The 27,201-nt window shown below is 42.6% G+C and overlaps 1 protein-coding gene across 1 annotated transcript in view; it reads left to right on the plus strand.

Moving 5' to 3' along the window:
- The first annotated feature begins 1,972 nt into the window (after positions 1-1,972).
- LOC121617793 (transmembrane protein 211) overlaps positions 1,973-27,201 on the plus strand; it is a 100,090-nt gene continuing 74,861 nt past the window's right edge. The window contains exon 1 of the mRNA XM_041953028.1: positions 1,973-2,326. Within this exon, the coding sequence (XP_041808962.1) occupies positions 1,973-2,326 (354 nt within the window). The remainder of the gene's footprint in view (positions 2,327-27,201) is intronic.

Below are 27,201 nucleotides of genomic sequence, written 5' to 3' on the forward strand. Positions count from 1 at the left end.
CAACGGGCTCAAAAGTCACCTCAGTACAGTATAAAGCATTTCAAGCGTTGTTTCATTTTCAGAGGTCTCAGTGTTGCGGCTACCTCTCGCTGTGTGCAGTATTAGCGACAGTCGTGCCGGAAGAAAACAGCTCTGCCCTCGCATTGTCCAGAATAACTGGATTTAAATTGCCGTGAACTGTAAAGATAAAATTAGCCTAGAACTAAAGCTAATTGGTGTGATTAAGATTTTACACTTTAATTAGCTAGCTGCTGTTTCACACCGTAACGCTACATCCCGTTACAAGCCTCACGATCTCAAGGTGGTTTCCAGGCCGAGGGTACCTGCACGTGCAGAGGCAACGCCCACCTCAGTACAAACGGGCAGTCCCGGTCCTGAGCTCTGATTGGCTGAGATGCTGTTACAATAACTGAATGACACAGCCCTACGTCTGTGCAACAATCTATACAGCAACACTCACTTTTACTGTACATGTTTTTTTGCGGAGAACGACATTTCATTGAGATTAAAAAGCGTTTTTATTACATTGGAGTGCCGCGCTGTCTTTCTGAAAGCCGTATCAATACACACAACCTTGTGCACAAAGTGTAAGGCGCATTTAGACAAGTACTTGCGTCCAGACGCCTGTTCAGTCAGGTTAAAAAGAGGCAACATGCGAAACACCGGAAAAGTGTGCGTATGCCTTCAGAATAAAACTAATCTCAAAGGCTTTGCAACCACAGGCCTTCAGCAGAAACATTTTCGTCCAATTATCTATCAGACTGAAGCTAAGTGTCAACATTTACTGTTGCATCCCCCACATTCACTAACACATTTCGATGTGTTGAAACCACCAAGGCCCTCTGGTTGTGGGTGTATGTGAAAACCTGTTTACCTGGTTAGTGTTTCTATCCACTTTTTCAAAAGTTCAGCTTGTTGGAACTTGCTGATGTTGATAGGCTAATATTTTAATACACAACACTGGAATACATAAACATGCAGAGTCATTTTTTATGTGATTATAAACTACCCCCTCACACATTAGAGGTGTGATTGGTCAATTAGGCTTAATAAGTAAAAAAAATGTTCAAAACGTTCCAAAATGAATTAAAATGATCAAACAGAATGAGAACAATGTTAAAGTCATCTATGTTTCGTGCTGCAGAGATTTCTACTGAGATATAGCCCTTGTATATTCCACTCGGCGTTATCCTGACTTTCCAGCAACCAAGACACTGGCTCCTACATTTCCCATAATGCAATCAATATAGCACAAATTGATGAAGTACTCCTCATAGCGCGCTAGCTGACATTTCTGTGTAAAATCAGTGAAGTGCCCCTTTAGTTATAAATGTTTAAATGCATTCCTTGTTTTGCTGTGAGGGCTCCAGGGTGAACAAAGCACCTCCTCAAACCTTGCCGCGCCTCCTCGCTCTGGATTTTACTTTGAAAATCCCTTCAGGAAGTAGTCTCTCTATCCCCCGCGAGCTTGACGAGGTCCACTCCAGACGCACGCTCTCTGAAACGCGAAGCGCGCCGCTGTCCGTGTTGAGGCAGAGCGAGTGCCCGGAGAGGAGCGGAGTAGACCAGCGGCTCCAGGAAATGTTTGTGTTTGTGTTAGTGGCTCTGAACTGAAGTGCTCCTCCACCCGCTCTGCTATGACAACTGCGCAGCCACTTCTGGGTGTGACAAACATCTTGTGCCTGCGTGCGTGCGTGCGCCAGATTTGGGCATTTTTCCAGGCTGAGTGGAGGCGCGGATGACTTGACTTTACTGTATCACCATCACTCCTGCTGATGTGTTCTGGACGGTTTCAAAGCGGTTTGTCTTCCCGGACCAGATGTTCTGGGCAAACGCACGCGCGCACGCACACGCACAAACACACACACACACACACGGAGCTGCCTCTGCGGATGTCCAGTGATTTATCTGCTGATGTAGTGCTGGTCAGAGGCTGAAGTTGAAGTCTCGCTCTTGGAGGTGTGAGCTCCAAATGCATTCGCTCCTGGGCCGGGAGAAGAAAGAAGAAGAAGCCGGGTTCGGGATCGATCTGGGTCTGTCTCCGGGCTTTCTGCCCCAAGCTGCCACCATGTTCAGCTGTGTGGGCTGCTTCTGGGTGCTGCTGTCCTCCGCTCTGGTCGCCGTCTGCAGTTTCAGCTTCATATCACCTGCCTGGATTGTTAAGGACCAGCTGAGGAACAACAACCACCACCACCACAACAACAACAAGGACTCCGTGAGCTTCGGCTTGCTGTGGCACTGCTCGGAGTCTCTGGATCACATGTACCGATGCTACACCTTCGGGGGACTGGGCAGATTCGCAGAGATCCCCTCCAGCTCCTGGCAGGTACTTCAGCACACACACCCATGTTCGTCACATGTGGATGGATGAGCGCATGTGGGGCATAAAGTGGGAAGGGCACGGCGTGCTGTGGGATCCAGGAATGAGTGTGTGGCAGAGCCAAAATGAATAAATCGTTCAGCTTTTAAATCATATTCAAGCCTAATTACTGCCCTAAATGAAGAAAATCACACCTGATTCAAGAAAACTGCTCTTGATTAGAGAGATTTCATCAAGTTGATCCATCCATCCATGTGCATCCATAACAAGTTATTTGTCTTTTAAATTTTGATTTCAAATACTAGTTGAAATGACTTGTTATGCTGCACATTCAACATTATCTCATCCATCAGCCATGACTGCATGTGTCCGCAGAAGCTCATTTGATCTCTCTGATTTTTTTGGAAACACTGTTGACACCAGACTCATGATGAAACATACATGCTGCACACACACACACACATACACACGTATGTCACAGTAAAACTGAACGGCTGACGTCCTCCTGACTCAGTTTTCACGCATCAGCCTTTTGGGGATGATGCCGTGCGTTTGAGTCAGAAGACATGATTCATTGATCCGGGGGTGTACAGTACAGAGCAGCATCTGCAGCACAGCATGCCAGACACACATCAAAGCTGTGCGAGCGGCGCTGCGTTGGCAGGCTGCTCGCCGTGCAGGGCTCCCCGCGACCAGGGATTTCAATTTCGCCTCTCTTCGTCAAACTGAACCCTCTCGGGGAGCGAGCGGTTGTGTCGGGCCGCGCTGCGTGCTCCTCACCTGTGGCGCGAGCAGCTGCGCAATTACATCCAACTACAAACACATGCGCACATGGGGATGTTAGGGGGTGAAAATGAGGACATGGGGCTCCAGTGTAGATCTGTTTGCAGGGCCTCGACTTTGGAAAGTTTGGATGACGGCTTTCTTGATGGTTGTTGCAGTTGGCCTTATTAGAAAATATGTGTCTGCGATGCTTAACTATCACTATTCATGCAAGTTGTGTTAAACCCCCCAGCCTAGCACCCCCGACTAAAAATCTTACAAAAACCTGCTACACTGCACGAGCCACCTCTGGAGTTATGATTTATGCATGAAGGGGAATTAGCATTTGAAAGGGAGATACTAATAAGTGGCTGCTTGTGTGATTGTAGTATCTGCAGAGAGAGAAGGATGCAGCGCCTGGCTTTCTCTTCACAGGTGTTCAAACTGCAGAGGCAGAAGCGCAGAACAGATCATCATCTCACACATTCAAGCATCAACCACCGCATGAGCCTTACTGAAGTGTGCCTCACTGTGTTCAAGGCTCATTTGGCTAAAATCAGTCGTCATTTTGCTAGTTAGCCAGTTGTCAGCGAGTCAATTAGTGGGTCTTCCCTCCTCTTATGAGCTTCTCTTGCAGTGGGTTAGTGAGTGTGAGGCTGACGGAGCTGCTTTTCCGCGCAGAGCTACACGCGTTATCACGGCGGCGAGCTCCGAGCGCACGATCCCGCTCCCACAGCCATTAATAAAGGCGAAGGGGCCATTAAGTTTTCATCGGACCCACTTTATGACTCCACCGCTCCTCTCTGATGTGCACACCGTTTCGCTGACGCCTTCCGTTTTCAACTTGTCAACAACCTGCACGCACAAACACAAACCTGCGCAGCGCGCACAGCGTGAGCTCAGGCAACAATGCGGAGGCGCAGTGTACATACACGCAGAAACATGCCCCAGCAGCCATTAGTCCCACGCTGTGTTTGCGTTTGCAGAAGGCAACGATCACTGCATATCGAGCTGTGGTCTCCATCAGAGTGGAAGAGTGTGCTCTCGGCTCACTCTCAAAAGACAAGCTGAGCCCTGCGGATGCTGTACGAGTGAACCAGAGGAGGATGAGGACAGGACAGGGGCGGAGGAGGAGGCTCCCTGAGAGTCTGGCCTACTTGTGCTGTAGTTTTTGGTGGCCTTTTCTGTTGTCGCCTCGTGTTGTCAAAAGCTTTTGCCTGGACCGTGCTGCCATCTCAGAGCTGCTGGAGCTCAGGCGCCCTGTGCTGTGGGCCATGGCCAGGGCTGGCAGGGCGGCTGCCTCCATTTAGACACACACTTGTACAGGCACAGACAAACGCCTGTGAGGTGGAAAAGAGGGTAGCAGGCAAACACGGGCTCATGCCTTGTTCATGTCATGTGGCGAGGACGGTGGAGATGGGAAAGATTCCTGAAGGCGTTTACAACATGTGATTACAGAGTTGGCCCTGTGAGGACTAAAAACACTGTATATGTGAATGCTGCTTCTAAGTTAGAAAATGGTCTTTACACTGACTGTGTGCTTTAAAAAGTGCTGTATGAACAAAGCTGTACTTACTTATGTACTTTATCAGGGATGTATCACTCGTTTGCGTGGAAATATCTATATCAGTGGAGTCAGCATCATCAAGCATTTACATCATTTGAATATTTTGCTCCTGAGCTCAGAGCAGAATTACCAGTGCTCACCATTACATTGTTTTGGCTACCAAGATGTTCATCTGTGATAATGCAGGAATTCTCAGAGCTGATTGCACCTGGTTCCTCTTGATATGACAGATTAATCCTGAATGGAGACCTAAATATTCATATCAACCCAAAGCTACAGAGCGTGAGAATTTACTGGACAGATTGGAGCTTTCTCAACATGTAAATAAAGCCACTCATCAGCATGGTGACATTCTGGACTTGGTAATAACAACAGGGTTAAACATTACCAGTGTTTCAGTATTAGATTTACATATTTCTGACCACATTTTGACTATTCCATTATTTATGTCAACATATGCTAATATCCATTACATCTGTACAAATTATTTTTATTGTCTATTTGTCTTTTTCTACCTCTCCTTTTTATTCTTGCCACTGTAACAAGTGTAATTAGTGAATTTTCTCAGCATGGGATCAATAAAGTCTTATCTAACAACATTTCACAAACCACAATATTTCAGATTATTGAAAAGGAAGGACCACACTGGCTTGTGATTGGACAGAACCCTGGCGACAGTTCAATGTAATTTCCTGTTTCCAATGCGCACCTCTCCTAGCAGCTGTCTACCAGTTTCACTTCTGTATGGGAAGATTCAAGATTCAAGATTTCTTTATTGTCTTTATTGTGTAGAAACAAGATATAAGAAAGATCCTAAAATTAAATTAAGAAACTAGAATAAAATAAGCCAACATGAAATGAAAATATTCGTAAATGCAATTAAAAATATACCAGAAATGACAATAAAAATATACTGAACAATAAACAATAAACAATGAAATACCAGTGAAATGTACCGACAGCAGCTGAAATATACTAAAATGTATATAAACAGTAAACAATAAAATATACAAATGAAATGTACCAATATGCTAAAATGTGTGTGTGTGTGTGTGTGTGTGTGTGTGTGTGTGTACTTAAACGTTAAGTACACAGAAGGTGCAGGTGGAGGTGAAGGTGTAAAAGTGCGGTGTGCAGTGGCTCCTAGTTCTCACAGTCTCTCACTCCAGTGAGGGGCTGCTGGGGGTGATAGCTCTGACAGCTCTGGGGAAGAAGCTGTCCCTCAGTCTGTTGGTGGTGGTGCGGATGTTCCTGTACCGCTTTCCTGATGGAAGCGGTACAAACAGTCTGGCCCGGACGGCTGGGGTCCGTGGCGATGGATGTGTTAATTTCGTATTGTTAAATAGCTGTTTTGTAAGAACGAAACTGAAGAGTTGAACTTAAAGTTGAAAAAGGTGCATTTGGTGGTCTTAATCGGATCGTTAATTAAAATTAGAACATGGCACTCTTATCAATTCTGAGTCAATCGCCAAAATTCAGCGGTGTTTAATTCTGGACAGGCGACCGCCTGCTCAGGAACTCTTACAGTCATAGACTAAAGGGGCAATCCATTAATGTCCCAAGCTCAAAAACAATTTGTCGGACATTACCTTAAATTGTTTGGAGAGGACCAAACACTTGGCTGGAGAATGACATGTCCCCAGCAAAAAAGACGAGAAAAGTAAAGAACAACGCTCGACCGACAGGAAGAGCGATATTAAGACACGAACGACTTGAGGACACAGAGATTGACCAGATTGAAGCCGTCAGACACGAAAAAACAACAAGAAAAATAGCACAGCATGGGCGATCGATCTGCTAAAAGACTGCTTAGTGGAGACAAAACTGGAGACAGATGTTTTAACGTATGACGCTGAACGCAGAAATCAGCTGCTGCGGGATCCATCAGTATGAAATAACAGCGGTAGACCAAACTCTGTCTCCTGCTACGTCTCTCAGGTCTGGAATATCCTTCACTTCTCCACATTTGACATGATTTCTCTGAATACCTGTAAAGAAATAAGTTTTCCTGCCTGCCGGCCTGCGCACATTAAGAGGCGGTTGCTAGGCAACGTACGTGTTTACTTTCAGAGCCGCTGCGCAGTGAGAGCGGTGACAGGCGAGAGTAGACTCATTTTAAATCAATACAATAAGTTTTAATCACTATTTTGTGTCACTTTATTGAATGCGGGATAATGTATAGGGAGGGCTGAACATGAATGTGCAGTTTACATTCAAATTAAAAAAAAAAAGAAGAAAAAAACAGGAGCTGGAAAGATCAAAGCAAAAACGATGATGCAAAGATCAAAGCCAAAGTAATGATACATCAAAGGACAAATTAATATTATGAGTAGAACAACATTTATACAATTTACACTTGTTGAATAACTTACATTATTTGAATAACTTGTATTAGTTGGATAACTTACATTATTTGGATAACTTACATGAGCTGGATAGATCGACAAGAGTAATGCAGTTAACAGGCAAACCAAAGCTAAAGAGTCTGAAAAGTTCAGAGTCAGTCAACACTAGTCATTATATGATGTGGCAAAAATCAGCACGCCCCCACCAGCAGTCCTCAGGACTGAGAGGAAGGGGGACAGGGCAGCCCCAGGCTAACCCGAATAACATACATAGCATGTTTAGTTCATCTGCTATGGAAATGGAGAGTGCAATTTTGGATGTGTCTCTGACAATGCAAAAGTTGGAGATCTCAAAGTTGAAGAAGAAAATTGCACTAGAGATGCAAGAAGTAATAGAGCTTGAAAGAATCAATCGGAGAAAAAATAACAACAGAGAAGTGCTTCTTAAGGCGATTGAAAAGAAATCTAATGATGCCAAAGCCCTGTTTGAAAAAGAGCACCTATCCAATCAGGCGAAGGATGCTTTTATTCAGGACTTAAATGATAACATAGCGAACACAATACGTGAAATCGCCAAGAATGAGGAGTTGCTCAGTGATTATAAGCGATACAAGGACGTTCTGTTCAAGCTGGCTCCTCCAGAGTGGCAGGAGGCCCAGAAGGCAGAGGCTTTGCTGCATACAAGAAGCTCAGCTCACAACAACACACCGGACACAAATTCAACACATGATAGTGTTGAAAATCAAGAGAAAGTCTACTTCAATGATCCCGAGGAGGTGATTGAGCAGTTGGTTCAACTGTCGCATGAAGATGTTTCCCGACTTGAGAGGACTTACCAGTTGAATGCAACAGCAAAACATGGAAACCGGAAGTTAGACGCCGTCTTGCAGCAAATAAAAAAGGAAGAAGACAGGTACAATTTGGAGGAAAAGGAAATGAGCGAAACAATACACAGAGCAAAAAAGACTTGCACTATGTTCAAAACGAAGGTTAAGCTCCATGACTCATTAAAAGAAACAAACGAGGATGTTATGTTGAAAACTCTGGATGCAAAGGCGGCAGAGGTGTATAAATCCTTCAAGGATCATAACGTCTTCCTCACCGCCTTGGATAAGCTGGCCGCTATTGAGAAGCACTTGATGCTTCTGCTCATCGAAATTGATAAAATCCCAAAAGACACCTTGAAAGAACAGAAGTGCTTGAATGACAGAATTAAGAAAGACAAGGAGCGTGAAGAAAGGATGAGAATACAGGAAGAGCAACGCAGACAAAGGTTGAAGAAGTGCGTGGAAAAAACAATGAGCGAACCAACGATAAGAAAAGGAAGAAAGCTCATGGCGAGATCTTTTCCTGTGAAGTCCCCAGAGATCCCTGAGGAGCAGAACTCTTCAGACAAGGACAGTTTATATGAATACCTCTTCGGCGAGCCTGACAATGATTATTAGTCATTAATAATAAGAGAGATCTCTGTCTCTCTTGCTCTGTCTCTCTACACCGCAACTCACTACAACTCACCTGGACATGAACAGCATCAAATCAGAGCTGCAAGTCTGTGTCACATTCACATTTGAGTGCACAGATGTGTTCTGAAAATTCCTTGCAAACAAAATTCTGGCCAGAAAAGGGCAGACAATTTACATTCAACTATAGGTCAGCACAATATAGTCTCAGTTTGCATTACAGGCTTAGGATTATTTTTTTAATTTTATCCTGGCTATTCTGAATCCCACAAAGTGTCTTTTTTCATATTATGGAAATGGCCCGCCTACTCTGGAAGAACCCGACAGGTGACATTCAAGCATTCTTCTTTGCTCAGAGGCAAAGCCGTGGCAAGGCACGGGTTAGATTTGCTTCTCTTTACACTTCAACACCCAACTCAAAACGGCTAAAAGCCCACAGACACTTTGTGATAATGCAGTCCAGGATTAAAATAAGATCTGAGACAAGAGTTCCCCCAAGATTACAAAGTAAATTTGCAAAGCAAAATATCGACAGAAAAACAAGAAATATATTAAGGCTAGATTAAAAGCTCCACAAAATGGACCTACAGTGCTCACAAAAACCCAAAGCATAGGTTAAAATCCCAAAATGGTGCTGATTTCTATGATAGATTTCTTGGGGGACGTAATAAAATATAGCCACAGAGGGCCGACAAAATTTGTAACAATGAAACTGTGGCCTAAAAAAAATTGGTACTATAATCAGCAACAAAAACCAAATCAATCAAAGCTAATTACACAAAACCAGAAAAAATGAATAAATAAAAAAAATTTAAATAAAAAATATTAAAAACTAAATAAAACAGTAGTGGCAGTCTGTGTCTACAAAAGAAACAAAATGCATTAACATGTAGAATAACCATATTTCATTTCACAAGTTTAAGTGGTGGACACAAGATGTGTCCTACTTCACTGTCCATCCTCAGCGTATGGCCCTGGACAATTCAGGGTCCACATCCCACTTGTGTCATTTGTGTATGCTGTGCACGCTTCCATTTAGCTATTCTCTGGCTCTGCACACTTTCTCCAAGAGCGTGGAAGCATTGTTGGAGCCTTTATGCAGGAGAGGGATCAAGGGTGGACATACAGCGCCCTGGTTTCTTTTACTTAAACACACCCGTTGAAAACTCTTCACAATCTTCACAATCTTTCTCATTGTCTAGAAAAGACATGACCAAAGTTAAATGGATTCACATTACTAAAACCTCTATGCCTACACTACCATGCTCTCAAAGTGCAAACACTACAATTAAACTAAACTAAACTAACAATACTAAGGCTGGCTATCACCACTTATTCGATTTCTGATACAATTCCCAGCCTGATACCCAGCTCTAATCAATACCACTTACCTCATCACCAGAGATGTACCCTCTTGCTGACTTGACCAAATGCCAGAACAACCTTCGCCTCAGAATTGGCTGTTTTCCAGCGGTAGTTTATTTATGCTTCATAAAAAATTTTAATTACATACCTGATATAGTCTTTATTTTCATGAGTGGGAATGTTTTCCAGTCATCCTCTGTAGCATGGCTTTATTTCATGTAGAAAGATGACAGCAGTGCTAGCTGTCATATTTGCAAAATTATATTTTCAAGTGGCAGTAATGCCAGCGATATGCTTTATTATTTTTCTACAGACAGAAGTGGTTGGATTTAGCAAAAAACATAAATAAAGAAATGAATCACTGTTAAATAGCTTTATTCTGAAAGCCATCATTGGTTTAGTGCTACGTCAAAATATGGGTCCTCCACTCTACAGTAAACAGAAAAGACATTTTCCAATATCCTGTTTAATTCTACTTTAAGACTGTGGAGTACCTCTTACCTAGACGGCAAGACCAAGACGTACATGAACTCCCATAGACACACATTTGTAGATGCCGCATCGAGTGCTGAATCATATGTCGACGCCATATTGGATGAGGCAAAAGTGAACGGTTGTATATATCATACAGCTAGGTATATGTATATATGTTCATCATTGCCCCCCAGTGAAATGTAAATGTTTGTGCTCTTTATTCAGAAAACCCACCTGTCATATCTACGTTTCAGGATGTGGTTATTATAAACACAGATGTTTAATATAAATATTTCAATATTTATCATCACAATACAGTGCCTATCATAAGTATTCACCCCCTTTGATGTTTTACCCTTTTGCTTGCTTTCATATATCAATCACGGTCAATAAAATGTAGCTTTTTCAACACAAAATTTTTTTGGAAAAAACTCTTTAATGTCAAAGTGAAAACAGATTTCTATAAAGTAATGTTAATAAAAGAAAATTATTTAAATGAAAACAATTGTTTGCATAATTATTCACCCCCTTCAAGTCAGTATTTAGTAGATGCACCTTTGGCTGCAATCACAGCAGTGAGTCTGTGTGGATAGGTCTCAATCACTTGAAGTTTAAAAGTGACAACCTTTATTGCCTCAGCAACAATCATATAAAACTGCAAGTAAATGGAAAAAAAAAAATGAAATAGCGCTCTTTCAACTGCCAAAAAAAAAAATCCATCCATCCATGCACAGCGGGCCACACTGTGGTTTCCGGCCCGTCCACAGTCTATGGTATCAGATGAACTATATCACTATTTATTTCGCATATGCATTTCAATAACCAATGAAATAAACATACCTGCATCGGTGTCAAACATCACAGTGAGTGAATACTCCTTTAACAAAATGATTTAAATACAAAAGAAATGGGTGTGATGCACTTTTGCTGCACCATGCTATCATTACTGTGCCGCTAAATTAACTCAGCTGAGACAGGCACAGTTTAGCATTTATGTTAAACAGCACTGACGACGCTAGCCGTTAGCATCGCGGCTAGCCCGACTAGCGATCTTTAGCGAAGATTTCCTAAACAGATTACAGTGATGCAGTCTGCACCACGGTAGTGTAAAACATTGGCCATCAGCACCGAAACTCCGACTGGTTTATTGGAAACGTTTCTGAACAAGGAATAATCTAGTTTCAACAAGCTAACATGGAGGTTTAACCTATTACAACATGCTACGCATTGCTTACCGGAGCTCACAACGAGAGGACCAACGAGACAGACGCGGCTCGTCACGTTCACGTTCACACACACAAATCAGCTCCGGGAAATCTTAAGCTCCTTAGGAGCAGTCTTTCAGGACGAAGTGGGCACCAGAAAAAAAACGTGCTCTGACATAGAGACACCAGATAGTGGCGCCACCTTCTGTTCTGGTGTGAGATTACACCTCTAACTGGGATATATGTTTAGTAACCCTGAATTCATGGGGGTTACAGGTAGATAAAATGTATTAACTTAAATCACTTTGTAGAAAGGCACTTTCCAAAGTTTGGTCCACTTCCTTGCATGAGTTTATGCGGCAGATCTGCCTCATCCAATGTGGCGGACATGCTGACGCACCGCAGCAACTGGCCAACCCGCTTGATGAGGTGTCTACATTTATGTCTATGTGCACTCCCGCCTCTGATAGCCATGTACCAAAATGGCGACGCTCTCGGCACGTCCCTCCACAGTCAATGGGGTCTACGTATATATATCTATGCTTGCTATATGTATATTTTTCATTTTATATCGATTTTAATACACAAACATATTAATGGCCAGTATATTCCGATTTTGCCAATAAACCATGTCAGATATTACACACTGGTCCTTAAGCACTTGCTCTACTAATAGAATGAATAATGCTAACGTTAGCCTTTCTCAGACCAAAATGCGCAGGACAGCACACTACTTGTGTTTGCAGCTAACATTTAGTTCAAAGTCACCGTTTGTAGATAAAACCGACACACCGACAGTCTGCAAAGCATTTTAACTTTAGCACGTTACTTTGCATTCTCGATTAGCATTCATATGATAACATATCGCTAACGTTAGCGTGTGCTACGTTTGTGCGCTACGTTAGCACACTAAAGTAATATTACTTTAGAGCACTAACGTTAGCAAGAAAGCAAGACCTAAATTCAGTCAAGCACACGTTTTTGTATAACAAATTATAAGAACTTGATACTTACAATGTGTCTCTATCCGTCGCTCTCGTTCTTCACACAGTATGTGTCTCCTGCCTAACTATCCAAAAATGTCGAACAATCTCCCGCCTCCTCTGCCTCTGCTTCTGTTCTGTGTCGATTGCTGGTGTAAGATGTGCTCGACCTGCCAGATCGGCTCGGGGTCCAGCGCTTAGAGATCGCATGATCGCACGTCACGCAATATGTCAAGCAGATCTCACAAGAACGATCATTCTATCCAAATTCATTATCTAAACCATAACAAAACCGTAACCTAGCCGCAGCCAGGTGTTTTTGTCCCTAAATGTACCGGATCTTAACCCTATAATGCCGTGGGTATCATATTTGATACATGCATTTCTGAAACGTTTTGCATTAGCATATGGTAAAAACTTTTTTTTTTTAATTGTTAAAGGGCCAAATAAATAAGGTCTTCAAATTCAAAAAATAGAATTTTCTGTCCATTATTTCTTGGGTCAGGCATTATAGGGTTTAAAAGACCGTTGTGAGTTGCTAATTTGATTAATTTGCACATCTTGCACAAATAAAAATAACACATGCAAATCTTGCAAGAATTTGACAAATCTAGGGTTACCATCTATGTCAGAAAGTGCACAGACTCTGTCGATTGTTTTTGTAGACAAAAATATCTACATCTAATTGAATGTGAATGCAAAACACGGTTAATGTCTGCTAATACACATTCAATTCAATGTCAATCTTACATCTAAACTACTCAGACATTTGTACCAGATAAATGTTTTCATGTATATTTTTGTTTGTTTAATATATATATATATATATATATATATATATATATATATATATATATATATATATATATATATCCATCCATTATCTATACACCGCTGAATCCTTTGCAGGGTCACGGGGGGGCTGGAGCATATATATATATATATATACATATATATATATATATATATATATATATGTATAGGTACTGGGTTCTTCTACTTCTTTTTTTGATAAACTGATAATCTGAGCTATTAACAGATATCATCTTGCAGGATAGTACCTGTGTACAATTTTAAATAGACTCTTTGATTTTGTTTGGAATTATGTATTTATGAGATAAGAGAAAAACAGCAATCCATTGTTTTCTATTTAAGTAAAGCCGACTACAAATGGGAGTTGTAATTTAAAAACAATAAAACAATTTCTAATAAAGGTGTTGGTGCACTTCCTATCAAGAATAGAGACCCCGTTAATAGTAAGGGGGCACTTTTCACTAATAGACAACACCTTGAACGATATAAAACCGATTTAATGTTAAGTATAAATTAATATTTGCAATATACAAGATTTACAAAGAGATTTCATGCTAGTGCAAAAGTTTTTGAAGGTTATACGGTACCTACCTACATTTGTTTTACATCCTTGTCGGTTCAAAAATAACATTTTCATGTAACAAGCATCATGGACCCCTTGATTCAAAAACATGTTTTCTTATTGTTATTGGTGGCATGTCTTTGATGATACAGATTGTTATTTATGCTGACAAAGTTAACAGGAAGAAGTATTGTGGCGCACCAAAGCCAAAATTATATGCAGTCCGAAAAATATCTCCATCTTGTGCTCAGTTTGGTCCAAATCAGATGTACAGACTAGACACAGCCCAAATTCCAATGTCTATTTCTGGGCTAAATTTGGACCAAATCAGACGGGCTAAACGTAGCCCAATTTTTAACGCCTATTTTTGGGCTAAATCAAAGCAATGACGGACCGGCCAGATTTAGCCCAAAAAACAACGTCCAAATGACATCTAGTGTTGGGTGGGTCAGCATTATCAGTGATCCATATAAGTGTTAATTCAGTTGATCAGTGCAGCCCAGATCACACTAAGCTTACTGCAACAGGAAGCCATTGAAAACGCTCTCTTCTGCATCGCGGTTTTCCACCTAAATTATTTCTTGTATTACTTCTGCTTCCTCCTGCAGGCTTGTGCGATCTTTCTATCAGAGCAGATGCAGAGTAGTGTCGCTGCGTGAGAATGCATGCGTGCACTCACACATTAGTGTGCACTCACACATTAGCGTGCACACGTGTATGCAGAAGTCAGCGGAAGTGTGAAAGCGTGTGGTGGTGGCTGCCAGGTTGAACGTGTCAGTGGAGGAGGTGCACTGTAAGCCACTGCTAGGTAAAGTGTGAAGGAGGTCGAGGGCGCCTGCCAGAGAACATTTTCACCTTAACTTGTTAACAGCTTATGTGCTTCCAGCTGCTTCACAGCGGAGCTGGATTAGCTTGGCCTCTGTAGTAACCAGCCAACAGCTCAGACACATACAACGGTACGAACACAGGAGGTGGTGTGTCTGGGTGCTTGTGCGTGCTCACACAGTGCATGCCCACCCAATGTCAAGGTCGTCTTGTAGCCCTAAATGAGTCATGGCTGAGCTCCAGGAACACTGATTGGAAAATGTCTGAGTTCGTCCTCGTCTTTTGTCTGTCTGTGCAGAAAATGGCAGCATGACAAGGCGGAGACTGGGCTGTGGAAAAAGGGATGTGACTGGCTTCCACTGAAATCCTCTGACACATGAGACAAAACAATCAGCCCATGTTGTCTTTCCCACATGCCAGCGAGATGAATTATAGACGTTACTAGAGATGTTCTACCATGCCTAATTGCCAGCTACCTATGAAGAACAATTACTGGTGCATAAACGCTGCTTGATGCTCAAAATGTCATTTCACCACTCAGTGAGCCAGAACTAGTTTTAAGTAGATAGATAACTCATTTAATGAAATTCACTCATGATTCATTTGTCTGGCTGTGCCTCAGCTTTTGTCTCTGCCCTCCTTCTTTAATGTCAAGCTCTGCTGTGAAAAAATATTAACATCAAACAGGATGTTGCTGCCACATTTTCAGTGTATTGTCTGTGTGTGAGCGTGTTATTCTACACAAAAATCTGTGTCAAAACATCACAAATAATGACATGATTTTAAGGCATCTTAAATGTCAGAATCTAATCTTTATTTTTCCCTTTACTGCTTCAGCTGGAGGAATATTATACAGGCTTTACAGTAAAACTGTGGTCTGGCACATTTAGTGCTTGTGTCTGTAGAGCAGGTAATGAACCAAAACAGATTAAATCTTCCGTTTATCAGCAAGTGGAAGTAAGAGACATAAATCTAAGATTTGACATTACATTTAGTTTTACTTAAAAGTTAGTATTATAAATAAAAAATATTAGCATCTATTTGCCTCTATTCAAATTACAAATTACAGATTTTTGTGCACTTCTGTTATTTGAAGTATGTTTTAAATTCTTTCATTGCACCATTACCTTTACCTAATGGATTTTACTGAAGTTCAATAAATTTGAAGTGGCACCTTAATGAATGACATGAGCATCAGGATCCTGACAGCTGTGCAGGAGCTCACAGTGAACGGTCAATCTGTAAAGAACAGGCAAACGGTAATCTGATTTAGCTCACTTCATTGCCATTTCCAGTTACTCCAGATTAGGGACTATAGGAAAATTACATGATTAAACATGTTGTACCAATTTAAAGGGCAGTAGCCCAGAACGGACAAACCATACACTGACTTTAGAGAGTGCCTTTTGCGTTTTTTTTGCAAATTCTCGTGGCATCTGTAGGTTCTCCTAAAAGCTGAGGTGAGGGGTGTTCAGTTGGTTGCAATCTGCAACCTCACCACTAGATGTCGCTAAATCCAACACACTGGTCCTTAAACATTGTTATATTATTTTGACATATTGTGTGAATGGGGCTCAAAGAGGAGGGTTCAAAGAAAACATTAATAACTCGGGGGAATTTTTCATACAATCCCTTAAAAGAATCTAGTTTGAAGTCATCCAACACATTTTGTTTACATTTTACTGACAGTGACTCAGTTCAGAGACACCCGTCAACCCAACATAATATGCTCTCCTTTGATTTTTAGAGCTGCAACGATTAATTGATGAGTAGACTAGCCCCTCTAGGGAAAACTGGTCGGCAACTTTGATAAGCAATTATTCATTTTTTAACAAAGGAAGGCAAAATTCACGTTTTTCATTTTCTCAAAAGAGAATATTTTCTGGTTTTCTTAGTCTGCTATGGCGATTTGGGTTCTGGGCTGTTGGTCAGACAAAACAAGACATTTGAAGACGGGATTTGGGAACTTGTGATAGACATTTTATCGACCAAATGACTAATCGATTATTCGAGAAATGAATTGACAGATTACTCCATCAGGAAAAGAATAATTTGTTGCAGCCCTTTTTTTTTACCTCAATAGACGACACTGCCATGGGTTAAGTTGCTGTGAAAGTGTCATGTGGTAACAGCTGAAAAGAGTCAATACACTGTTATTAAATATTTCTCCTTAACCACTTATGATGCGCGCCCTCCCGTGCAGAAGGTGAAGGTATGCACTGAGAGGACGGCGGGTTCAGGCAGATTTACCTGCTCCTCTGCTGCCTAATGACAGAATGATGGACAAGGTCTGGCCTTTATCTCTCTGACCAGCATGAGGGAGAAATGAAGAGTCTGTGCTCTGAGTGGGCCACGGGGCTCGGAAGGTCCACACACACACACACACACACGCACACACACACACACACACACACACACACACACACACACACAGACACATCCCTAAGGGAGTCAATGTATTCGCTGCCACTTACTGACAAATACACTGGCTCAACAGACTTGCAGAGGGCTGTGAAATCTCCACTGAACAGAAAGCCGTCATTTTTGTCCTTGATGCAGACTCGAGTTGCTCCCTAGATTTACTGTAGCAGTAAAGCTTCTCTCTCCCCGCTCTGCCTCTTATGACCTCTCTCCGTTAATGCTGATGGGGAACCTCTGTGGAGAAAGCCATTTGTGTGCGAGTGTATCTGCCTGTTATAAACGATGTTATGGTGTCTAATGCACACGTTGTATCCCTGCTCCCCCCTTGGGGAGTCCGCTGCCCAGTTTGCACGAGAGACAAGAGGAGGACTTGTCTGGCTGCTTTTTTCCTGCCGACCTCATTCTGCTCGGAGCCTCATGTGCCGCAGAGGCACGTTCACCAGGCACGCAAGTGTGATTAGACAACTCAGAGTGATGTGACGTACCCACACACACACACATACACTCTCATACACAGCGAGATGAAAAGAGGCAGACTGATGCAGATGCAAGCACACGCACAAAAAGAATTCTCTCACCCATCAGAGTGTGATCAAAAGAGACACTGATGTGATGTACAGTGGCTGTCCATGTCAGCACTGAAGCAGTAATTAGGGGTTCGGGGAGGGGATGCCGCAGGACATTAGAAGAGAAGAGACAGAAGTAGACTCAGTGAGTTATTTCAATAAAAAAAGCCTTCTGTCGTTACCCTCCCAAAACCCCACCCCATAATAACGCTAAAAGAAGGCCACATCCACTGAAACCTGCCCCCGTCCACAGCACAAAGCATCCATCGTCCGTATTCACGCTCCGTAATAAAGTCTGCTTCCTTTCAGCTGATATCACAACATACTTCCACCTGTAATGTTGCGGCTAACAGCTCCAGCCCATTTCCCCCTCTGCTCTCTCTGACCTTTAATCCAGCCTCTTGTTGTCTGTGCACTTACCTGTGAACAGAGAGAAACGATGAGCGCTGGCGAGAGGAGCGAGCGAGAACGGGGAGGTCAAGAGTCGTGTTTTACTACCGTCTCCTCCGCCGAGTTGTTTTTCAGGTGGCTGCTTCAGAGCGGAGCAACACATCGTCTTTCTGCTGGTGGCAAAGCGTACAGCCGCTGCTTTATGAGACAAACATGTCCCTGGCCCCAGACTCAGCCTAATATAAATTAGTGGTGTTTTGTATTTGGCTGTCTGTTCACCTTGACTTATACCAGGTACATAAATAGACTCATTGCAAAAAAAACAAAAAACAAAAAACCCACCACTGTAGAGCAGGAGAAGGCGCTGGGGCTGGAAAGAGAGATAGATGTCCTTTGACAGCAAGTCTTGTGTGAAATGTGAGCGAGCTGACTTATTATCATACAGTGCATGTTTACTTCAAGGCCACCGTCTGACTGGTCACAAGATTAATGGTGGGCAGTGTGTATACAGAGGAGCGTGTTACACTGATAGATTTGGGGATGAATGGGCCATTTGGATGCCATCCCGATTCTCGTTTTTACTCCCCCACAAGCCGCTATTTGCTTTTCCTCTCCTCTCGTTTGAACTAAAGACCATTCAAGACCTCCAGGACGTTTACTGTTACCTGATGCAATTTGACTACAATACTGTTGGAATGGGTTCAAGGTGCGTGACAGTGTGCTGATATGTCAGCGTTGTCCACTTGTGATATTAGCAGTTCTCATAACTCGTCAATACTCTGCTGGTTGTCTATTGAAGGAACTTAAAGGATAATATAAGTGGCTCTGCATTTCTAACGCATACTGCACAGAACAAGTTTCCCCGTTGATTTCCTACCATCCATGCAGCTTCTAGTCTCCATTCATGTGAGAAAATCAACATACAGAGACTTGAGAAAGATAATCTTCCACTGTGAATATATGACGCCTTATTTATTTATTTTTTACAAATGGTGTTATTATGTGGAAATACACTTACAAAGCAGGGAACTTTCCCAAAGCTCTCCATGCCGGTGCCTTCAAGGATGCTCCGACATCTAAGAGGCTTTTTTAATCCATGAAAAAAACAAATTCACACAATCAATTTCTTCTCGTCCGTTTCTGCACTCTTTGTCCTCTGGATTTGAATTCATGATCTTTTTGTAATCTCACTCTCAAATCTTGCATGTTAGAGCGTCCTTGAAATTCCCACCAGGTAAATTTATTTAAAAAATCTCCAGCAAGTTGATTTTCATGCCGTTAAGAGAGGAATGAAAAGCAATGACTGCCTGGAAGGCAATCAGTTTAAAAGGCTTAAGAAAGTGGTTGCCAGTAATGTTAAGATTATTGGATTTGTAGTTTATTCAATTCAGTTGACTTTAATGAACACACAGCTTTGCTGCAGCAGTTTGTAGCAATAAAGTTCCATCAGCATTACTGCACCGACACAAGCACACTCACAAATACACACAGCACATATGATACACATGGGAACGGGAAGCATGCAACATCAACAGCATGATCCTTTAAACTCAGGTATATGCGTGTATTGTTGCTATATGGTTTGTTGAAAGCAAGTACGTTTTTCTAACACACACACACACACACACACATATCAGGAGCATGATGGAGGTTACATCCTGCTCAAGGACACTTTGACACACGGAGGCAAAGACTGACCCACCAACCCTACAACAGAGGCCGAGTCGCTGTACGACCTGAGCTGCAGCCGCCCACTCGAGGTTTCAGAGGTTCTTCCACATGATTAAAAAGTAGAATTCTGGGAAAGGTCACGTATGAATTTTCATGTTTTAGGGGCTGCTTTCCGCCCTCGAGGCGAACCAGTCTACCTCTTTCTGTCTGTAGATTTTGTCGCAGATTCCTGGCTGTAGGATTTTGGGGGAGTGTGTCGACAGGCGGAGCGGGGCAAGAGGTCGTCTCTGCACACGGGAGAGGAATTGAAAGTGCTGAGGAGCAGCTGTCCAGATGATGGATAGAACAGGTGGCTTAGAGAGAGGAGGAGGAGGAGGAGGAGAGAGGGGGGAAGATGTTGATCTGCATTTTATACCCATCTAGGTGAAGTAGAGAGGAAATCAGTCCGGCTGAGACGGAGAAGGATTTATGATCTCATCAGCCCTGATGGATGGATGCTACCTGCGGTGTGTGATCATTTTCTGCTGCTTCTTATATCTGATATTTGATACTCTCATAGCCGCCGGCACAGCAAAACATTTGCTGTGATGAAAGCCACCGATGGTCAAAAATGCGATGCGCTCTGCCAGCAGACAGGAAATGGCTCTTTAAATATTGGCTGGTTTCCCAACAGCGGCAAACGTGTCGGCACTGTGAGCGTTTATCTCTGTCTTATGAATTATACTCTTTGCTTTGGTGATATTTAAGAGCCTCTGATCAGCAGTTCCCAGGTAGACACAGTCTGACTGATAGGAGAGAGGGAGCAGCATACCAGAGCGCCGTTTCCTTCAGCGGGGGAGCGCGCTGAGTCAGCGGGCTCCGGGAGGCCGCCGTCCATTTGTTAAGCAACCTGTCACTTCCACTGCCTTCACTGTGGACCCTGCGGGTAGTTTATGTATTGATTTAACAGGGAGCCTTTCTCCATTTTTTAACATAAATGATGGCTCACTTGGCTCGGTGCACCGAAGCTGCTTGTAGCCCTGCGAGTCGGCCTCCATCAGTAGTCGAGGCACAGGGGTTGCAGGTAAAAGAGCTCAGGGTAACAGTAATAACACTTTAATACGGTAAATCCACCGCCACTTCACATCTTAGAGCTGACATCCTTTAGAGGAAAGAGCTTTTTTTTTAACGGGAGGAGATACTCGTTTGATGGACTATATTTTTGTGATATTCCACTGTGTCTGGATATAGTTTTACTGCTCCACTTTTTCGCTTCTCACAAATCCTGCAACATCAAAACATAAAGCTCCTGGGATCCGGCTCCAGATCCGAGCTCCCAAACATAACTTCTCCGGAGCGAGTCGTGCCGCTTCAGAGAAGAAAATCCACAAGTCCCTTGTGTTTAGACTCATCCCGTGCTGTAAAAAAGGGAAGTGTCACAGAATTTCTGCTTTGAAACATCTTACTCGTACAAGCTCTTAGACAGTTTAGACATGTCACATGTTAAAAAATTAGCCACTGGTTGGGACACAAATTGCCAGCGCGCCCCTCAAACATTTAGTTTTGGGGTCAGAAGGGAATTGCAGCTCCTAATCAGATTTTCTGATCCTTCTGTGGGGAGTTGGCTGTCTTACTTGAGGCAAAGGCTTTCACTCTTGCCCACTAAAACCAGCTTAGAGAGGGAAAATATTCCTCAATAAAAAGTTAATTTCCTGCTCTGCTACAGTGAAGAGTTTGATGCCGCTGTGCTAATGTGCATCTCCACAGAGACAACTGAATGAAAGGATGAATGTGGGGGCACGCAGCAGGACAGCTGTATAATAAAGTCATTTGGGTGCAAGTTGGTTTGTGCATCAGTGTAACATCTCGATTAAAATCTAAGTTTTCTATTTTGAGACTATTGGTGCTTTGAAATGTGCTCCCTCCAAGGCCACAACAAGATTCCTGCATGTTGTGTTTAGTCCCATTAGTGGGTCAGTTAGTAATGGCTTTAATAAGAAGGCCGCTCCTAGCTGACCATTATTCCTGTAAAACTCTATTATGCTCCCGTTCTAAAACTGGAACAACTCAGGTACTTTGTGAATAGAATCAGGCTTTTAGATTCACACAACTTATTGTTTCTTTACACATTAAAGTAAAAGAAAGCACAAGTAATGCTTGAACACGAGCTGTACTCAATCATTTGTAAGTGTTCACCCAGCAAGCTACAGCGATTTACAGAGCTGAGCTTAATTAGTGACCTACTGTGTAATGATAAACTGTCATCATGTAGGCGGTGCAGCTTCGCAGCATGTTGTTGTCCAGTTACATCATTCTCCTCCCGAGCCTCTGTAGGCCAGACTCTGAGCTCCTTAACATGCAACAGATGCTCTTTCTGCCACGAGGATGGTACTTTATCACACTGATGCAACTGTGATCCAGACCTGGTAACACACTTATTAGCCCCATGGAGATCCACTTTCTTCTTGATTTGGGTGAAAAAAGGGCTTATTTAACAGTCACCTGCTCCACCCTGAGAGGAAACCAGAGAGGCGTGCTAACTGGTTTGACCACCAAACTAAGATGTTGATGTAGTTATTAGGATTTTTCTAAATGTTGCTAAGTAGCTGTATGTTGATTTTAGAGGGTCAGGAAGTTTGCTGTAATCGGACTGTAATGTGGATCAGTCTGACTTGCTGATGAAATGAAGCAGAGCGGTGGAGGCAGATATAGTAGCATTTCCAGTTGCTACAGTACAGTGTGCATGAATTATGAAATGTGCACTCGGGACCAGTGGTAGTGCAGATCATGCATAAATGCAAGAGCAAGCTGGGCTGGGTGAGTTTTTGAGGGTGTGAGTGTGTGAGAGCTGAAGGACGACCTGGAGCCCACATGCTCTCTTAAACTTCCCTATTACAGGTGGAGGAGGCTGCGCCACGTGGACACACTTCTAGTCCTCTGTTTGAATTTAGTCATATACAAGCTGATATTTTTAACTTTGGGAAGGCCTGGACTCAAATCAAATGGCAATCTACAAAAGCTATGAATATTACATCCAAATTCTGCTAAGAAAAAAAAAAAGCTAGAGTAAATTTCCTGTTTTTTGCTGTCACGAGGGAATAGTCATATGGTTCAATCTGGATTGTAGAAAGTAGCTCACTCGTTAGAAGACGCTGTCCTCTACAAATCACTGATTAAATCATTTGCACACACAACATCTGCATAAGTGTTATGCTTTTGCTGGCACACATAAACATACATGGAGACAGAATATATCTGACAAATTAGGTTTAACTAATCCAGGTTAACTGAATTAGGCTAAAGTGATCCTGTTAAACCTCATCCACAGTTTGAGAATTAATCTTGAGGTTATCTTTAACAACAGTGTGCTCTTACTTTGAAATAAAGGCAATGTTCAGCCTGTGATATGACTGCTGAGCATGTGACTGCAGTTGCATGAGCTAAAATTTCTAAAAAAAAAACAAAAAAAAAACCAGCTTTAAAAGGATAGTTTGACACATTGGGTAACACGCTTACTCTCTCCCATATCTGTAGCTAGTTAGTTAGCTTAGCTTAGCACAAAGCCTGAAGACAGGGTATCCCTGTCCAAAGGTAATGTCACGTAAACAAATATTTGATTCAATATTTCAACTAGATATAACAGGTTGATAACCAAGCTTTGAGGTGCCAGTAGGCACATTTTGTTACATTTGGACAGAGCCAGGTTACCTGTTTCCACTCATTATGCTAAGATAAAATAAGTGAAGGCAAAATTACTCACTGCTTGCAGCAGCTTCATATTTACAACAAGTCTCTTCTTATCTGGCTTTCTATATAAAAGCGATTAAGCCTATTTTCCAATATGTTGATCTACTCCTTTAACAGGCTGAGTGATTTTCAGCACAGTGAGTTCAGCAGCCAATCATTTCAAATATTTTAGTGTTGAATTTAAACAAATATGTCAAATTAAATGTTTCTGAACATTAACATTTATTTGATATTATGCCTCAAACTGAGTTTGGGTTGCCTCATTTTGTAAGTGTATTTTTTTTTTTGTTGTTGTTGAATATCTAATTACATGTAGGTTTGGCAACTGTTTTTTTCTGAAAATTAAATTGTGATAATTACACCAAAACATCACAGTCCACACTACATCGACATGTTTTCATCGTAATATTATTTGTATTTGAAAATGAGTTCATGTATGGGCCACAACCTAAAATGTCTTGGTCACAGTCCACTTAGAGGGCAGGTTTGGGCTTCAGGGTTTATATAGAGTTACTGATATATTGTACGATAGCTTCAGAGAATGAAAAAAAGATCTCCACCTGCCATCCACCTACAAAGAACAGGCCTGCAAGCAGTGCTCTGCACGAATGCTGCATTCACTGTACCGTTCAGAATGTAAAAGTGACAGTTTCCATGTGCCTTTCAAGTCAGTAGTATTTTGCTTTTCACCTCAGTCGTGGCACTTTGAGTAGGTGGGTTGATGCTTTTTATTATTGAGGCTCCAGTCATTTTATTTACCCGCAAACAGGACTAAGTGAGCTTCAGCATGGATAAACAGCTACGAGGTGGGTACGACGTCTGCAGATGGAGCCTTACTGTATGTGGGCTGTAGTGTTATTATGCCACTGTGAGAGAGTACAGTATTTCTTTTGCACTTTGAAAAGGCAAAGTGCTCCTCCCACCCCCCCTCCATCCCTCCCTCCCTCCCTCAACTTCCCTACATTTCTCTCACACTCACCCACCCTCTCATCTCGTTCCCTCCCCTCAGCTCTCTCTCTCTCTCTCTCTCTCCTGTAGCACTGTGGTTTTTGATGTAAAATGATCAACCTTCATTTCTGGATTGGGCCTCTTTGTGCACCAATTACGCTCTGCTGTTTGTTGGGATGCCAAACATACGTTTACGTGAATGATCAAACGCGCTGATCAACAGTTATCGCCTCCTTTTCTTTCCCCTCTCTTCTCCGCCTTAATTTATTCAGCGCTTCATTCCAAATTTTAACAGTATGCTTTTTATCTATTTCTTATTAGCATCTGCTTTCAAAGCCAAGAGACAAAACAAGACAAATTCCATGGCGGCTGTCTTTTGAAGAGACTCGGGGGGGAAGGGGGAGGAGGGGAGGTTGGACACAAAAGTATCAGTTGCGCTATAATTCAATTACAGCATCTATTGAGAGAGAAGAGAAAGGGGAAACTTTGCCTGGGGTTGCTCTCTTTTGACTACCCATCAGCCCCCACCACCAGCAGCCTATTATAAGAGCTGAATAAAAACCCCTGGCCCGACTCTGAGGATGTCATCATTAAAGCAGGCTGCGAGGGATCCCATACATTTCAAACCAGCCATTTGATCATCCTATCTGATCCGATCGGCTTTTGTGATCTATTATGAACGAGGGTGCGATGCAGAGGAGGGAGAGGAGGCGGTATGAAGAAGTTTCTGGTTAGATCCTGCCAGCACAACAACCTGTACACCCCCTCCATCTTCTGCAGGGAGTCAACCATCATTTAATTGAGACAGACCAAGAGAAAAGAAAAGGCTAGTGTGTTGCTGTGTGCTATTTGGATGCGCTGTGCCCCCCTGCCCCACCCGGGGTATGCGATGACTCTGATCTGATGCTGTAGTTTGGAGGCGCATGGCAGCAGGAGCAGGTATATGGGATCTGCCTGCCCTGATCTCTTCACTGCAGGATAAGCCATGTAGAGCTGCAGCGTATGTGTGTGTGTGTGTGTGTGTGTGTGTGTGTGTGTGTGTGTGTGGGCACTGCCAGATGGACACTTGATCACTTATCATGCTATTCTTGATTAACACATAAAGGCAACCCATTGTATGAGCTCTCCTCCTCCTGCTCCTCCTTCTCATCATCAGTGGATCAAGGAGGGAATTCACTTGTCTCTTAAAGTTTCTTTGGCTTTTGATTTCCGCTGTTTGTGTGATGTGAATCAATGGGACTGCTGTGCTCCATGTAGTTTTGAAATGGAGGTATTTTTCTCCGAACAATGTGCTGAAAATAGAAGCTTCTCTCTGCGCCCTATAGCCCTCCATAACAGTCTCTTACACATGAGTCATTGTCTGTGCTGCTCTACCTGAGGGTTTCATAAAGATGATTCTCCTTTGGGATGATACCAGCGTGCATCTATTTCCTCTTCCTGCACCGCAGCCGGTGTGAAACTAGAACGGCGGTTTATGTGTTTCTGCAGCAGTTCTGGGACCAGAGCCTCACTGAAGTTTTCTGGCAGGTTGGCAGATACCTGCGGCAGTTATATTCATACAACTTCTATTCATAGGCTGATATAAATCTTTTTCTAAACGTCTTGTTGAAAATGGAGAACATGATAGAACATAATGGCTTTTACTGTGCAAAAAGCTCCAGTAATTTCTCTCTGGAGTAATCTTTGACCTCATTTTCACTTTTGTTGGTGTGGAAACATTTAGGCTGCAAATTTAAACAATTGAACGTAACAAGTTCTCATGTAATGTTTCAGCATTTCCTTCTGACCACTGTATTATTATCACTGGCTGCACAGTTCATTTAGCTGAGAAAGTGTAAACCTGAGAAGGTACAAAACAAACTTTAATGAGTCCTCCAGGGAAATTGCAGCACGACTAAAGCTGAATCTGTTAAAAATGTGCTGAATATCACTACAGCAACAAATTGAGAGTAGACTGTGGAACCTGCAGAGTAATGACAAATGATAAGGAGTAAAATCTGCATTATTACCTGGCTGCTAAGAGTTTTGCAGCTATGGATATTTACACTTTGCAGGACTGATTAAGGATATGCATGCAGACTCATGAGCTGCCATCAGTCAGACTCACATGAAACTGGAGTGTGACCGTTTATAAAGGAGACACTGCACTGCATGCTGTCAGTGTGAACACATTTAGTGAATAGTTCATAGTGACAGATCACAGGGCAGCTCTGGCTCATTGATCAACAATAATATGGGTTTATTTATCAGCCCAGAGCCCAGAAGTGAAGTCCCCTTGGTGTGCAGGTGTTGCAGCAGGTGGCAGGCAGTGGCCTGGCAGGGAGGCAGCTGCCTGCAGCTCTGGACAAACTGGAACCAGGCCAGCTACAACTGGAGTGCTGTGGGCATGGCTGGATTTACCTGCTTAAAATTTGTTGTCCAGCATGTATGGACTCCCATTATATACGCCGGTTTTATTAACTCCTGACACCCAAAAACCAACCAGTGCTCCTACTCCATCATTAGCTCATTGCCATCAAATATAGGCTTTTTAAAAGTTCATTATCGTTTAGTTTTTCTGCAGAAGTCCTTTGGATTACCTAAAATCCTTTGTGATTTTCTAAGACTGACACTCCCCTTATTTTTAGGACCGATGTTTCGCAAATACAGCATGAGGAGAGTGAGATTACGTAATGGAGGACCCATTTTATCTGATGTTTTACTGAACACATGTTCAATTAATCAAATAACGTGCGGTCGATTCATATGGAGTGAAACAAGTGTTTTTTAGGGGCCCCCAGCAATGTGGGGCCCGGAGG

The sequence above is a fragment of the Chelmon rostratus genome, chromosome 14 (assembly GCF_017976325.1).
Source record: "Chelmon rostratus isolate fCheRos1 chromosome 14, fCheRos1.pri, whole genome shotgun sequence".
In the NCBI taxonomy this organism is placed as follows: Eukaryota; Metazoa; Chordata; class Actinopteri; order Chaetodontiformes; family Chaetodontidae; genus Chelmon; species Chelmon rostratus.